The 17500-nt window shown below is 47.3% G+C and overlaps 1 protein-coding gene across 1 annotated transcript in view; it reads left to right on the plus strand.

The window, feature by feature from the left end:
- Nucleotides 1–17500, plus strand: part of LOC311036179 (apoptosis-stimulating of p53 protein 1-like) — a 96918-nt gene that overhangs the window by 3970 nt on the left and 75448 nt on the right. The window contains exons 2-3 of the mRNA XM_084044711.1: nt 13394–13541; nt 15977–16078. Of these exons, the coding sequence (XP_083900837.1) occupies nt 13394–13541; nt 15977–16078 (250 nt within the window). The remainder of the gene's footprint in view (nt 1–13393; nt 13542–15976; nt 16079–17500) is intronic.

Below are 17500 nucleotides of genomic sequence, written 5' to 3' on the forward strand. Positions count from 1 at the left end.
GGCGCTAGAGCACCTGCCCTTTGCCCTCTTGACCAGAAGTGCCCTTTTGAAAAAAAGGAAAAAAAATATATACATTTTTTTCAGTTTACAGCAGGGGTCTTCAACAGGGGGTTCGGGACCCCTAGGGGGTCCTCAGAGTTACTACAGGGGGTCCGCCAAATCTTTATGTAATATGATTTTTCTTTTTACCATAACCACTCGAAACCTAGCATCCCTTTTTCTGAGGAGAACTTTAGCCAAAAATAGCAGATCTACAAGCTCACAACGCCTCGCGCTGCGAGGCGTTGTGAGCTTGTAGATCGGCTATTTTTGGCAAAGAGGTATAGATGTAGAGGGAAAAAAGAGCAGACCAAGTAAACAAAAAAAAGTATAATTTACTTGAGCACCTGCCCCTCAAAATGTCTGTGCACACCACTGAAAAGAATCCCTGGCCACATGACAAAGATTTTTTTTTAAAATCCCTGTCCACACGTAAACGCAGAAACGCATTGATCAGCTGCAAGTTTCAATTTTAAATCAGATTTTACATTTATTTTATATATGAGGGGCCAAATACATATACATTTTTAATCACATGTTAAGGCCCAATACTGCAATAGCTGCATTGTTTTAATAGCATACGTGAACAAAAATAAATGAAAACAACATTATTAGGGCGCAGCTGCAGCGAAAACAGATGAGTTTTACTTCATCAATTCATTACATGGGCAGCCGGAACGGTCGTCCCAAAACACATGCTCTCTCTCTCTCTCTCTCTCTCCCTCCATTTATTATAATAATGACCATGAGCGGTCCGGTGTTTATGTATTATTATTGTCTCCGCCAGGAGACTATGTTTTCACTTTCCGCCCCCCCCCCCCCTTGGCCAAGCTAACATTGGTCAAGCCTCACGTGATACGTGACAATACGTTGAAAGAGTGTGCTCTGATTGGCTAGTGAGACGCATGACGTATAGCGGCCTATAAATAGATGTGTCACTTTGAAAGAGTCTGTGTCTCTTTCAAAGTGAGGTAAGACAGGAGTAACCACGAAATGGCTGAGAAATGGCGGAGCAATACATTATGTAGACACACTGGTGTCATCACAATACGTAATATAAATAGCTTAGACAGGATTAATCAATATTTGCTGGCGGAGACTTGTGCTCCGAGGAGCACATTTTCTAGTTTATTATTATAATGACCTGAATGTGCGAATGCGTGATGACGTCATCGTACCTACATGAGAAATGTGACAAATCGTATAGGCTAGTTTTACCGTGTCTGGTATTATCAATACAAAAAAAGAAACTTGTCTGAACTTGTAGATCTGCTACTTTTGCATTAAAACGGCGATAACAAAGGAACACAGGCCTGCACCGCATACAACGCTGCCTGGCCAAGAGTCTGTGCGTTGCTTACCGGTCTGCATGCCTACGACCGACAGAAGACCTCCGCCGCGGAGGCACAAGGGGGCTATTGCCTCCTCCCCATGCCCACCAGGGGAAGCTCTGCTCTGGGTTGTGGCCCCTGGTCCATGCCCGGGCGTAGGCGGGAACCACTTTGCGCATGTCAAAAGTTATATTCCTAATGAATGCTTTGGTCATGTAAACGAGGAATACTTTTATTCAGGTCCCATGTAAACAGGTGAGTGGAAGTGGAACAGATTCCTCTATTCCAGTGGTTTTCAACCAGTGGTCCGGGGACCACCAGTGGTCCGGGGACCACCAGTGGTCCTTGAGGGAGTTCCAGGGGGTCCCCAGCTAAATGATAGATAGGAACCAAATGGACCCTTTTGGGTCTGTAACTCTGAGAGTGTAACAAATGGAACCAAATGGACCCTAACGGGTCCATTTGGTTCCATTTGTTACACTCTCAGAGTTAAATTAACATTGATTTTATAATAAAAATTGGGGTCCCAGAGATAGAAATGCCATTAAATGGGGGTCTGTAGCCCTAATGCATGTCAAACTGGGGGTCCTTGAAATTGAAATGGTTGAGAATCACTGCTAGAGCCGTAAAAATCGTCTCTTATTGGGGGTCCCTGGCATAACTTTTCAAATGGGGGTCCCTGGGCTAATGTGTGTCAATTTGGGGGTCCTTGACGCTAAAAAGGTTGAAAACCACTGCTCTATTCGGAGTGAGTTCATTCTGAATGAATACATGATGTCCATGTACAGTAACAGCATGTGTCCTATGTGGGACACTGATCAAGGCCAAGACACAGATAGGCAGGGTACAAGCCCAATGAAGGGTTTTTATTCAACCTCTTAGCTCAAAGAGCTCTTGTTATTACGTTATTTGGTCAAACTTAAATCATAATAGGGAAATCAACATAAATTCCTCCCAGGTCTGGGGACATTTTCCATTCACATTCACATTTCCATGTTTAATGCTCGATCCATCAGGTTGCCTATGAAAATAAAAGAGACATTCTTTTAGTTCTCAAATTCACACACAAAGTCATTTAACGGTGTAGGGAATTTAATGTGGGATCTCACTCACCGCCCGAAAGCACCTGTCCAGTCACCAGGAGAGCCAGTGGAGAATGAGGCAGAGTGGCTGCGCTTTTAAATGTTTGTGGGCCACACCTAACTGGCCAGCGCAGGTGTGCGGAGTTGTGGCTGATTCATGATGAGGACAGGTAGGTACCGCCCCTCTATGACGTGTCCCAGGCTGCGCTGCTGTCTGTCTGGCCTCTCTCTGCCTCTCTCCCACTGCTTCTCCCTGGTGAGGTGCTTACCTGTCGGGCGGCGCCCTAGTGAGACTCCACATATCCCCCCCCTAAGCCCACCGCCTGTGCCGGGGGCTTCATTTCCTTCCTCCTCATACATCCTGGACAGGGCGTCTGCGTGCGGGATGTCCTTTCCAGGCCGGTGCTCCACCCTAAAGTTGTAGTCCTGGAGTTCCAAAAACCAGCGCGTCACCCTCGCGTTCCTGTCCTTGTTTGTCGCCATCCACTTCAATGGTGCGTGATCTGTAATGAGAGTGAAAGTGCGTCCCCATAGATAGTAGCGGAGGTGGTGTATGGCCCACTTCACCGCCAAACACTCTTTTTCAACTGTTGCATAGTTTTTCTCGTGGTCTAACAGCTTCCTGCTCACATACGTCACTGGGTGTTCCTCGCCATCGATGACCTGGGCGAGGACCGCTCCAAGACCGGTGCCGGACGCGTCCGTGTGCAGGAGGAACGGCTGGCTGAAGTCGGGGGCCTTTAACACCGGCTCCTCACAGAGTGCGCTCTTCAGCCGCTGAAACGCCGTCTCCGTTTCGTCCGTCCAGGTTACGTGGTGCGGTAGTTTCTGCCTGGTTAACTCATACAGCGGGGCTGCAACAGTAGAGTAATTGTTAATAAACTTCTGATAATATGATATTAGTCCGAGAAACGACTTTACTTGTTTTTTCGTAGTGGGACGGGGCCAGTCCCGGACGCGCTCCACCTTGCGCGTCTGTGGCTTCACACAGCCCCGGCCAATCGTGTAGCCGAGGTAGTCGGTCTCGGTCAGCCCGAGACGGCACTTCTTGGCGTTGGCGGTCAGCCCGGCGCGTCTGAGGGCCTCGAGTACTGCGTCTAGGTGCTGTAGGTGTCGGCCCCAGTCGCAGCTGTGTATGACGATGTCGTCCAGGTAGGCTGCGGCGTAGGCGCGGTGCGGCCGCAGGATTCGGTCCATGAGCCGCTGGAACGTGGCGGGGGCCCCGTGTACGCCGAACGGCAGCACCGTGTACTGGTAGAGGCCCTCCGGTGTGGAGAAGGCCGTCTTTGCTTTGGCCCGGTCCGTCAGTGGTACCTGCCAGTACCCCTTGGTCAGGTCGAGGGTGCTGACGAACCGGGCCGGGCCGAGGCGCTCGATGAGCTCATCGACGCGCGGCATCGGATAGGCGTCGAACGTGGAAACGTCATTCAGCTTCCTGAAATCGTTGCAGAACCGCAGGGAGCCGTCTGGCTTGGGGACGATAACAATGGGGCTGGACCAGGGGCTGTACGACTCCTCGATGACGCCGAGCTCCAACATCTTGGCCACCTCTTCTTTAATCGCCACCCGTCTAGCTTCTGGAATCCGGTAGGGCCGTTGGCGCACCACTTTCCCTGGCGTGGTGCGTATGTCATGCCGTATGGCGTTCGTCCGTCCAGGCAGGTCGGAGAATACGTCTCGGCTCCGTCCCAACAGCTCCTTGACGTCCTGGCTCTGCGCGGGGGAGAGGTCCTCTCCGAGGGGAACCGGGGGCAGGCTCGGCGGGGCGGACGTGGCGAGTAGGGCGGGTAGGGACAGCGGCGGCGTGGCGTTCCATTTCTTCAATATGTTGATGTGGTATATCTGGTGGCCCTTCCTCCGGCCGGGCTGTGCCACCTTATAGTCGACGGGCCCCATCTTCTCGACCACCTCATACGGCCCTTGCCATTTGGCGAGGAATTTGCACTCGCTGCTGGGAACGAGGACCAACACCTTCTCCCCCACCTGGAGCTCACGGAGAGTGGCGCCCCGGTTGTATGTGCGGGCCTGGTCCCGCTGCGCCTGCTCCATATGCTCACGCACCAGTGGCCAGATCGCCTTGGCCCTGGCCTGGAGGCGCTCAATGTGGTCCACGACGCTGCGGTGGGGGGAGGGTTGACTCTCCCAGGTCTCCTTGGCGATGTCGAGCAATCCACGGGGTCTCCTGCCGTACACCAGTTCGAAGGGGGAGAACCCCGTGGACGCCTGCGGCACTTCCCTGATGGCAAACAGTACAAAAGGGATCAACTGGTCCCAGTCTTTCCCATCAACAGTGGTTCGTTTTTTCAACATTTTCTTTAGTGTCTGATTAAATCTCTCCACGAGACCGTCAGTCTGAGGGTGATATACAGAGGTGCGTATACGTTTCACTTTTAGCCATTTGTACAGCAGCGTCATAACCCTCGACATAAAACATGTGCCTTGATCAGTAAGGACCTCCTCGGCTATCCCCACCCGGCTAAACATCATCATAAGTTCGTGGGCCACGGCTTTGGCCGAGGCGGTCCGTAGGGGAATGGCCTCTGGATATCGAGTGGCATAATCAAGAATTACCAGAATGTAGCGGTGTCCGCGGCCGGACTTTGGCAGCGGGCCCACGATGTCCATGGCGAGACGTGAGAATGGCGTGCTGATGATGGGTAGCGGGACCAGTGGGTTGTGGAACGTGGGTCTGGGGGCGGACTTCTGACACTCCGGGCAGCCCTTGCAAAAATCTTCCACGGCCCGCTTAACACCGGGCCAGTAGAAGCGGGCTAGAATGCGCTCGTGTGTCTTTTTCACCCCCAGGTGAGCACCCAACTGGTGCGTGTGTGCTAGGTACAGGACTCGTGACACATATGATTTAGGCACAAGCAGTTGTTCTAACGTTTCCCCCCCCTCGTCTATCACTCCTCTATACAATAGTCCATTTTTAACAAGAAAGTACGGGGGCTTTAGTGTACTCACCCCGTCACATTTCTTCCCATCAATGGCGGCGACACTCTGACGCGCCATCTCCAGCGTGGGATCGCACCACTGGGCGGTGGCGTACTCCCCCCCCCTCGGGGTTTCGGGCGACTCGGGCCTGGGGAATTCGGCGAACGGGTCGGGGTCGCTCGCCGCAGTCGAGACGGCGCGGCCTGGCGGAGAATGGACCTCCTCTTCTCCTGCGCTCGCCTCCTCGTCGTCCGCTGCTGGGGCGCCTGGAGCCTCTTCTGGCGAGGCGCCGCTCTCGGAGCCGGGGGAGGTGGGCCGAAACGCCGGGCAGGCGTGTAGTGGAGCTGGGGGTCCGCTGCGCTCTGCGCGGCGGCGTCGTCGGTGGGGCGGCTTCTTTTGCAGGCCAGGCTTCCAGTACCGCTCGAATAGGACGCAGTCCACGCCGATCAACAGCGGCACGGGGAGGTTCGGCACCACCCCCGCTGGCACCACGGCGTCTCCCCGTGGTGTCTGGACCCGCAGCTGCGTCACCGGGTAGTGGCGGACGTCGCCGTGTACACACGACACGGGCACGGTGGCGGTGGAGAGGCGGCCGGCCAGGTCGGCGCGGACCAGGGTGACGGCGCTGCCCGAGTCGAGGAGCGCGTGGGCGTCAGCGCCGTCTATCTTCACCGGCAGTCGGGCGTGGCGTCGAGGTCCAGTACCGGTGTGCAGGCAGGGGCGAGCCGGGTCGGAGCTGGCGGCGGTTCCCATTGACACGTCGCGGTCTCGGTCGGGGCAGGACCAGGAAATGTGGTCGGCTTGGCCACATACATAGCAGCGTCTCTGCTGGGCGCCCCGGCCGGGGCCCTCGGCGACGGCCGCGTCGGTGCGGTTGGTGGACGGCGGTGGCGGCTGGGCCCTCCGGCGGTCACGGCTGGGTTTTTCGTCTGGCGCCGTCTTGGGTGCGTCAGCGCGCGTGGACCTCATCATCTCAACGCTGACTTGGTGATTTTCCAACAGAGCTACGAGGGCCTCCAGTGAGGTTGGGCTCACCTGCGAGGCGTAGCGGCGTGCGTCGGGCGGCAAGGATCGGATGCATCTGTCAATGACGATTCGGTCGATTATGGGTGGCTCTCCTCCACTCGTCAGCCAGCTGTGCGTGGTGCGTAATAGGCTCGCTATTTGGGGCCGAGGTGGCTGGGCCGGCTGGTAGGCCCAGTGGTGGAACCGCTGCGCCCGGGCGGGCAGGCTGTAGCCCTGGCTGGCCAATATCGCTTCTTTTAGCTTACGATAGTCTCTGGCATCTGCCATGGTCAGGTCGCGACAAACCCGCTGTGATTCGCCCGTCAGGAAAGGCGCTAGGAGCGAGGCCCACTCTGCTGCCGGCCATCTCTCCCTGGCTGCGGTCCGCTCGAATACCTCGAGATAAGCTTCTATGTCGTCGTCTGGTGACAATTTAGTGAGCACCTCCCGCGGTGCGCGAGTCGTAGAAACATCTCTAGAGATGCGGTCGATTAATTTTTGTACCGCTGCCGGTAAGTCAGTTTGGCTTTTCAGAAGCGCAGTTAAAGCGGTAGAGTGCTCCATGCTGTGGCTTCTTGACGTAGATCAGTGTACCCGTATTCTCCACCATATGTGGGACACTGATCAAGGCCAAGACACAGATAGGCAGGGTACAAGCCCAATGAAGGGTTTTTATTCAACCTCTTAGCTCAAAGAGCTCTTGTTATTACGTTATTTGGTCAAACTTAAATCATAATAGGGAAATCAACATAAATTCCTCCCAGGTCTGGGGACATTTTCCATTCACATTCACATTTCCATGTTTAATGCTCGATCCATCAGGTTGCCTATGAAAATAAAAGAGACATTCTTTTAGTTCTCAAATTCACACACAAAGTCATTTAACGGTGTAGGGAATTTAATGTGGGATCTCACTCACCGCCCGAAAGCACCTGTCCAGTCACCAGGAGAGCCAGTGGAGAATGAGGCAGAGTGGCTGCGCTTTTAAATGTTTGTGGGCCACACCTAACTGGCCAGCGCAGGTGTGCGGAGTTGTGGCTGATTCATGATGAGGACAGGTAGGTACCGCCCCTCTATGACGTGTCCCAGGCTGCGCTGCTGTCTGTCTGGCCTCTCTCTGCCTCTCTCCCACTGCTTCTCCCTGGTGAGGTGCTTACCTGTCGGGCGGCGCCCTAGTGAGACTCCACACCATGTACAGTAACAGCATGTGTCCATGTACAGTAACAGCATGTGTCCATGTACAGTAACAGCATGTGTCCATGTACAGTAACAGCATGTGTCCATGTACAGTAACAGCATGTGTCCATGTACAGTAACAGCATGTGTCCATGTACAGTAACAGCATGTGTCCATGTACAGTAACAGCATGTGTCCATATGCAGTAACAGCATGTGTCCATGTACAGTAACAGCATGTGTCCATGTACAGTAACAGCAGCCACTGGTTCCTGTAGGACTTGGGGAGCAGTGAGATGTTGGCAATCAGACAAATAGGCGTGCACCCCCCGGGCCCGGGTGTCCACGCCCTATAAAAGCCTGCCCCCCCCAGTCCTCTTTCTCTCCTTCAGTTCATTTGCTTTTGCTCCTCACCCAACCTACACCTTCTTCTCCCACATTTATGTTCACACATACATCACTCACACACACTACATAATCCACTCATCCATACATGCATTACACCTCATCTGTTCATTGTCTCCGCCAGAGGCGGAGAGTATGTTTTCGTCTCCGTCCTTCCGTGTGTCCGCCAAGCTAACATTGGTCAAGCTTCACGTGACACGTGACAATATGTTGAAAGGGTGTGCTTTGATTGGCTAGCGAGACGCATGACGAAATAGAGACCTATAAATAGGTGTGTCACTTCAAAAAATCATTTATATTTTTTGAAGTGAGCTTCCATCAGCCAAGCTAACATTGGTCACGTGACACGTGACAATATGTAATATAAATAGGTAAGACAGGATTAATCAGGAACAGTACTGGCGGAGACCTGTGCTCTGAGGAGCACATGTTCTAGTTTATGATCTGTTCGTTCATTTTGATTATTTAATAAAACACTATATTCTTTGTCAACTGCGTCTCCCCTGTATTTTTGTTGTGTTCCCTGGCCCCCCTAGGCCAGGGTCATAACAAAGCTCATACGAGTGCCGCGCTATGAGCTTGTAGATCTGCTATTTATGAAAAATCGTGAAAATGTGTGTAAATATTAGATTTTTCTTTCAAGCGAATATTTGTAACTCAAATCTTTGCTTCTGGGGGTCCCTGGCAGGGACGGATTATGGCTTGGGCAAAGTGTGCACGTGCACAGGGCCCTGAGCCAATGGGGGCCCTGGGATTTAATAGGCTTTTTAAAATGTTTTATATCATATATATATATATATTTTTATTATTATCGTATATTATCATCACAATAAATAAATGAATAGCTTATATATTTGGAGTAAATGTAGTTTATAAAATGTAGTGTGTGATTATGACATGTTTTAATGTTTTCAACCGAATCCGATTAAAATAAGCAATGACGTTGATGACGTAACCACGTACTGCGATAAGCGTGATGAGAGCGTGACGCGTCATAGACAGGTGACCGACATTTGAAATCAAATCATTGTTTACAATGGAGAAACGAATGCTGAGTGGTTCTGCAAAACGCAAATTAAAAAAACAAAGAGAAGCTGCATATGCTGCTATGGTACAACAAACACCATCCATTTCATCTTTTTTCCATAAAAAGTGTGAGGATAATGAGGAAGGAGGTGCATCAGTCTCAGGTGGGGACATTAGCGTTAGCAACAGCGGTGCTGCTGAGGTTACGTCGGAGCGGGGAGACGAACTCATTGACCTGGATCTGGATGATGCTTCAGCGGGGGGCCCAAGTTCACTTAGAGACGGTGACAGTAGTGGTGGTGGACCAGAAGCTGACAGCCTGGAGCGGCCTCGAATTGACATGGATCTGGATGTTTCAGCGGGCCCAAGCTCACAGAGAGACTGCGGGGGCATTGAAATATGTGGTGGTGGACCACCAGTACTGCCCAGTGCAAGCACCAGCCCGGCGAGAACAGAGAGAACCCTCTCCCCCCCTCCCAGTCCCCAGCCCCGCTTGGATGAAGAAGATGATTTCTCCTGGTGTGAAAATGAGAAGGATCCTGCGCTTTGGAGAAATAATGTAACCAGCAGCGACAAGGTAGGCTAATATAATCTTAAACTGTCTGCTGTAGGGTGTACTCCTTGTTGGCGAAATAATTTTCATTGCAGAATCAATTAGGTTAACTAAGGTCTCCTTCTTATCTTATCTCATCTTATTTTATAGGTGAAAACGATTCTCATTGATAGAGGAGCATCTTCATTTCATAACAGACGAGCCAAATACCCTGCCTCGGCAAGAGACTGTGGATTAGGTGGTCGTGTCCGTTCATTGACAAATGATATGTTGTGCACTAAAATGCCGAATGGACAAACAGTTGAACGAGATTGGCTGCTATATTCCCCATCTACTGGAAATATATTTTGCTTTGCCTGCAAACTGTTTGCGAAGAATAAAACACAATTCACAGAGGGGTTCTGTGACTGGCGACATGCAACACGCCTGGATTCACACGAAAGTGGCCAAGAACACAGGGCTTGCATGTTAACATTGATGCAAAGAGTGCGGGGCACTGGGGCAGTGGATTCTGCCATAATAAAGCAGGCTTTGGACTTAAAGAATTATTGGAGGGATGTTCTCAAACGGGTTGTGGCAGTGATTAGGTTTTTAGGAGAGAGGGGACTGGCATTTAGAGGAAATGATGAGCTCCTGGAATCGCCCCACAATGGAAATTATTTAGGCTTTTTAGAGGTGATAGCCCAATTTGACCCGTTTCTGGCCCAACACATCAGCACACACGGCCAGAGGGGCAGAGGTAGTACCTCGTATTTATCATCAACAATCTGTGAGGAGTTCATTGAATTAATGGGTGAAAGAACAAGGCAAGTTATTGCAGAGGAGCTCCGTGAAGCGAAATATTTTTCTATTATTGTTGATTCCACTCCAGATCTCTCCCATGTAGACCAGTTAACCTTTATATTTAGATTCGTTAGCAATAAAGGCAATACAGTGGAGAGGTTTCTGGCATTTGAGCCAATTCACAGTCACACAGGACGAAGTTTGGCTGATTGTGTGGTTGCAATGGTGCACAGGCTTGGTTTGGATTTATCTAATTGCCGAGGACAATCGTATGATAACGCCAGCAATATGTCGGGGCGATACAATGGCCTACAGGCGCACTTGAAACAAAAAAACCCGTTAATACATTATGTGCCTTGTGCTGCCCATTCACTTAATTTAGTAGGTGTAAACAGCATAGATGCAAGCAGTCCAGAGGTGGGAAGTTATTTTGATTTACTGCAAAAGATGTACGCTTTCTGCTCTGTATCTACACATCGGTGGGATCGAGTTTTTCGGAACGCAAATATCAGTATAGATTTAACTTTGAAGTCTCTATCAAACACTCGGTGGAGCAGCAGAGCTGATTCCACAAAAGCTCTTTGGAATAATTACTCAAAAATTAGAGAAGCTTTCAAGAGCATATCTGCAGATCATGAAGATGAAAATAGAGAAACCCGTGATGAAGCCAGGGCACTCGGTGCAAAATTGGATAAACTAGAAACTGCATTTATGTCTAATTTCTGGAATTCTATTCTCACTCGATTCCATTACACAAGTTTGAGTCTTCAAAAATCAGACATAGACATCATGACTGCAGTGGGCCTCCTCAGGTCTCTCCATGATTTTGTTTCGGCGCAAAGAAATCGTTTTGCAGAGTATGAACAGGCTGCATTAGCTGTTCCAGGTGTGAGCCAGATGTACGCACAAGATACCCAGCGAATAAAAAAGCGAAAGAAACATTTTGATGACACTGGAGGAGCAAATGATGTTGTTTTTGATGGGAAAAGCAAATTCCAAATAGAAACATTTAATGTGGTTATTGATAAGTTAGTTAGCTGTCTTAACCACAGACTTGAGGCATATAAACACATTTGTGATCTGTTTGGGGTTCTGTTCATTCCAGAGACAGCACATGACACTGATGTAATTTATAAAGCAAACATGCTTTCTTCTGCCTATCCATCTGATTTAAAAGCATCAGATTTTGCTGATGAAATGATTCAATTCAGATCTTTCATTCGACCTGAAGCTAAAGGTATCGTCATGCCTCCATCAAAACTCCTGAAAACAATAATAGGTTCTGGAATGCAGTCTTCATTTCCTAATGTATACATTGCATTGCGACTGTATCTGACACTTCCTGTCAGTAACTGTGAGGGCGAACGGTCCTTTTCCCAGATGGCGAGAATTAAAAGTGAATTAAGGACAAGGCTGACACAGAGGCGCTTAAACAGCCTGTCAGTCATGGCAATTGAGTCAGAACTTGTGCGGGGGTTGAATTTTGATGATATCATCCATGACTTTTCTTCAAAGAAAGTCAGAAAAAAGCTTGTAGGCTGATTTAGGCATAGGATTTCGTTCCTGTAAAACGCAAGCAATAATACTATGTCCTTTCTGTAAAACTGTTTTGTTGTAGTGAGGTGTGTGACGATATTTAAGTTTAAAAAACTGTTTAAAACAACAACGGGAATTCATTTCTGTAAATCTTGTTTTTTGTTGTAGTGAGGTGTGACGATATTTTAAGTTAATTGTTTTAGCCTATTTTATTTTGTATTTTATTTTTGTGCTTTTCATCACAATTATTGAAAGCAATTGATCTGTCTCCTCCTATTAGGCTTAATGCCTCCGTTAGACTGTTTGTTGTAGTGAGGTCAGGTGTGACGATATTTTAAGTTAAATTGTTTTAGCCTCTTTTATTTTGTTTTATATTTTTGTGCTTTTCATCACACTTATTTAAAGCAATTGATCTGTCTCCTCCTATTAGGCTTAATGCCTCCGTTAGACTGTTAAGTCTAGGCTGCTAGAGATTAAAAACAGCAACTGCAATTCATTTCTGTCTGGGCCTGAGTTATTTTCAAATATTTAGGTTTTGACACAGCATGCACTACATTATTGTGCTTTATAGAAGAATGGAACAAAGAGATAAATAATGTCCATGCTGTTTTGTGTATGTGCGCAGCCAGTCTGCGCTCTTGCGCTATTGTGTGTGCTTCAGGGACGGATTATGGCTTGTGCACAGTGTGCACGTGCAGGATTTAATAGGCTTTTAAAAAATATATATATTATATACACTAACCCTAACCCTAAAACCGAAATAAATTAACCCAAAAACGCCCAATATAACCGCAATAACCGCAAAAAAATCGCGCGCTGCGCGCGCGTGCATGTGTCCCGGGGGGGGGGGGGGGGTCCGTTGCAATTTTGTGCACATGGCCCATTTTCACTCTAATCCGTCTATGGTCCCTGGAACAACACATTTTGAGATGCGGGGGTCCCTGGAACAACACATTTTGAGATGGGGGTCCGTGGCCAAATACAAATCGTTTAGAGGGGTCCTTGACGTGAAAAGGTTTGAGAACCACTGATTATAGCAACATACGTTTAAACAAATCATTTTAAAAGTATGATTTAGAAGACGTGTAGAATCCCCGCTTTAAAACATATATATATATTCAAAGATTTGCACAAATCTTCACGATTTCAAAAAAATAGCAGATCTACAAGCTCATAGCGTGGCACTCGGTGCAGAGCTTGTAGATCTGCTATTTTTGAATAGCCAAAGAAATGTAAAAATGACACTAAATGGGCTAAAGAGACAGGAAGAGGAAGCTTAACCCTTTCTTTGAAGGTGTATTTTGAACCCTTTCTTTGAAGGTGTATTTTGAACCCTTTGTTTGAAGGTGTATTTTGAACCCTTTCTTTGAAGGTGTATTTTGAACCCTTTGTTTGAAGGTGTATTTTTAACCCTTTGTTTAAAGGTGTATTTTGAACCCTTTGTTTGAAAGTGTATTTTTAACCCTTTGTTTGAAAGTGTATTTTTAACCCTTTGTTTAAAGGTGTATTTTTTAACCCCTCCAGGTGATCCTGACGGTGTATCTGAACAACAGCCAGCAGATGCTGACGGAGGTGCCGGTTACCGCGGCGACCAGAGTGATTGACGTGGTGGAGTACTGCAAGGAGGCGGGCGAGGGGGCGTGTCACCTGGCTGAAGTGTGGGCGGGGCAAGGTGAGTCATGTTACCATGGTTACGCTGTTTGTTGACCGTTTAGGCCTTGTTTAATAACGGTGTGGTCGTAGATCAGCAGGTTGTTGCTACTTTTGCATGACGGTGTCAAACATTCATTTATGGAGGAAAAAACAAACATAAAAAGACCCGCAGCTCCCTGCCAGGCTGGGTTGACTAACCCAGGGAAGTCAGTTCTGTCAGATAACTCACAAATAGATAGAACCAATATTATAGACCGAATATATTGAAACAATATTATAGAATGAGAATACAAGTGTGGATGTAATATTTTATCTTGGCGTTCAGGCTCTGCTAAATGTTTCTCCCTGCTCAGCACACTTTAGACAACCATCATTAACCATGAAGAGCAGGGAGATAGATATACAACTAGAGAAAGTGCTCCTCGGAGCACAGGTCTCCGCCAGGTCATGTACGATATTGTGGCCTCCTGGTGGCGCTATAATAGGCCAATGTGAAAAGGGTGCCATTTATTCTTCAATCGGACACTGCATTCATGATTTGAGGCATTTTGTTCCAAAAATGTGTTTTGCTAAATTAGACCTGCTGGTGGCGCTATAACAGGCCAATGTGAAAAAGGGTGGCATTTCTTCCTTGGCGTAGTGGGAATGTGTTTGTGAAATTTCACGGAAATCGCATGCTGCGTTCAGGATTTGAGGCATTTTGTTCAAAACGGACCAACACTGCAAATTTTGGAAGCGAACCTTAGCCAATGAGGATGGAATATGGGAAATGGGACAGATCCGTGTTGATCACATGACTATAGAGATATTGTGTACCAATTTGCATGACGTTTGGATAAAATCTGTAGGAGTAATGTAAAAAAATGGGTTTTGAACTCCAGGTGGCGCTATAACAGGCCCATGTGAAAAAATTGAGGCAGAGGTTCTGAATTGGCATCCAGGGAGTGGGTGTGCACAGTTTCGCAGCGACCGGGTCAACGGTGCCGGAGATTAGCTGCTAACACACAGACAGGACACACACACGGACTCACGGACGGACGGACGGAGGGTAAAACATACTCTCTCGCCATGCCTTCGGCCTGGCGGAGACAATAACAACCCCCCATGGGGAACAGAACCAATAGCAGAGCCCACTGGTGGTGCTGGGGTGGTGGTGGGAGCAAACGCCGCATGACAACACCCAGAAACACAAGCGGACGTAACACAAATGTAAGTGAGCTTAAATAACCCGCCCGATAGGACAGCTGACTGCCACGTCAGTGTATGACATATAATAATAATAATAATAATACCTGGGATTTATATAGCGCTTTTCTGAGTACTCAAAGTCACTTTACAAAACTAAACTAAGTGGAACACAAGCAAAACAAAACAACTTTAATAGGAAAATACAGACAATAAAAAGATAAAAAGTTTAAAAAGGCTACAGAGGGCCAGGGAATAAAACAAAAGTTGAGACTAGGGTGGTAGGAGATCAGTTAGGTGGGGAAAGCAGTTCTGAAGAGGTGGGTTTTGAGGGAGGTTTTGAACACGGCAAGGTTGGGGCGGCTTTGATGTGAGGTGGGAGTGGGTTCCAGAGGGTGGGTGCTGCTACGGAGAATGCCCTATCACCCCAGGTGCGTTTCGTTTTTTTGGTGGGGAATGTGAGGAGGTTGGCATCACTGGATCTGAGGGAGCGGGTGGGGACATGGTTGTGGAGGAGGTCGGAAATGTATTGGGGTGCCTGGTGGTTGAGGGCTTTGTAGGTGGTGATGAGGATTTTGCACTAGTGACGCTCACACACACTAGTGTTCATTTTGATGCACTTTTAGTCTTTTGAATAAAATACCATTTTAGTTTTGAGAGAGAGAGATCAATCAGGTTAAAACATAGGACGGTGCTTCAACGGGAACTGAGCATTAGAGAAATATTCTTTACTCTTTTCAACCATTTTAGTTTTAGTCATATTTTAGTCTGAAATGTTTGACTTTTAGTCTAGTTTTAGTCGACTAAATATCTATTTTGGGTTCGGATGATTTTGAATTAATGCTTGCCTGTCTGTCTGTCTGTCTGTCTGTCTGTCTGTCTGTCTGTCTGTCTGTCTGTCTGTCTGTCTGTCTGTCTGTCTGTCTGTCTCTATTTCTGTCTGTCTGTCTCTGTCTGTCTGTCTGTCTGTCTGTCTGTCTGTCTGTCTGTCTGTCTGTCTGTCTCTATTTCTGTCTGTCTGTCTGTCTGTCTGTCTGTCTGTCTGTCTGTCTGTCTCTATTTCTGTCTGTCTGTCTGTCTGTCTGTCTGTCTGTCTGTCTGTCTCTATTTCTGTCTGTCTGTCTCTGTCTGTCTGTCTGTCTGTCTGTCTGTCTGTCTGTCTGTCTGTCTGTCTATATTTCTGTCTGTCTGTCTCTGTCTGTCTGTCTGTCTGTCTGTCTGTCTGTCTGTCTGTCTGTCTGTCTGTCTGTCTGTCTGTCTGTCTCTCAGAGAGGTCTGTCTCTCAGGACATCCTTTTGTTGGATTGGTTGAATCGTTGGGGCTCCAGAAGGTCAGAGGTCAGCTTCTACCTGAGACACCACGCCCCCTACGGTACACACACACACACACACACACACACACACACACACACACACACACACACACACACACACACACACACACACACACAGGTTTTGCCAAATATCTCAATATAACATACATTAGAGCAACACCCTGAAGAAGGCGTTTGCCAAAACGCGTTGGTGTTTTTTTTAATGTTCTGTTAAGCCCATTGCCCAATAAAGGCTTTTTATTTCAAATCCACCTGAGTGCCTGGACCTGGATTTTTGTGCCTTTTTGTCACATTTTTTCCTTTTTTGCTCTTTCATAACATACATTATATTTAATATATATACAATATGACTGTGGGTTGTTTGTTATGGGTTAGTTAGTTAGTTAGTTAGTAGCTTTTTATACTTTTAACTGTAGCAACAGCGATAAGTCTTTGAAGAAAAAAAACGGCACATTTTCATGTCACCAGAAGTCACACGTTTACTTTCCTGTAACTTGACAAATTGCTCTAATTTTGAATTCCACCGACCGGAAGTGAAGGGTTTACGTTTGTTCATCTATTAATGAGATACAGTTTTAATTAAGGAGGCATAATTTTAAATGAGCTAATAATTAACGAGGTATAGCTTTAATTAATGAGGTATAGCTTTAATTAATGAGGTATAGCTTTAATTAACGAGGTATTGAGGTATAGCTTTAATTAACGAGGTATAGCTTTAATTAATGAGGTATAGCTTTAATTAATGAGGTATAGCTTTAATTAACGAGGTATAGCTTTAATTAATGAGGTATAGCTTTAATTAATGAGGTATAGCTTTAATTAACGAGGTATAGCTTTAATTAATGACGTATAGCTTTAATTAATGACGTATAGCTTTAATTAATGAGGTATAGCTTTAATTAACAAGGTTTAGGTTTAAACAAGCTACTAATTAAAGCCTCAATTGACTGGCTGCTATGTATCTATCTGGGGTCAGTGAGATTAACCCCGAGTGAACCAGTCTGGACTTAGAAGAATTAAACCGTGACTCTATTTATAGATCAGAGAGAGAGACTGTGTGTGTGTGTGTGTGTGTGTGTGTGTGTGTGTGTGTGTCTGTGTGTCTGTGTGTCTGTGTCTGTGTCTGTGTGTGTGTGTGTGTGTGTGTGTGTGTGTGTGTGTGTGTGTGTGTGTGTGTGTGTGTGTGTGTGTGTCTTTTATAACTACATTTTTACACCTGAACTCTGAACTCTCTGAAGTTATTTTAAGTGTAAAATCATATTTATAGAGTGACTATCCTGACAGACGGCCCTTATAGGGGGAGACCGGGGACACAAGTAACACTTTTTGTATTTGCCTTCATAATTCACAAACTACTTGAAATATTCTAGTCATCTTTTGCTATAAGAAACATACATATGTGCCCTCATTAATAATACCATGTTTAAGCTTTCACTAATAAGGACACGACTAAAATATTA

This window comes from Gymnoscopelus microlampas, assembly GCF_963454915.1.
Source record: "Gymnoscopelus microlampas genome assembly, chromosome: 20".
In the NCBI taxonomy this organism is placed as follows: Eukaryota; Metazoa; Chordata; class Actinopteri; order Myctophiformes; family Myctophidae; genus Gymnoscopelus; species Gymnoscopelus microlampas.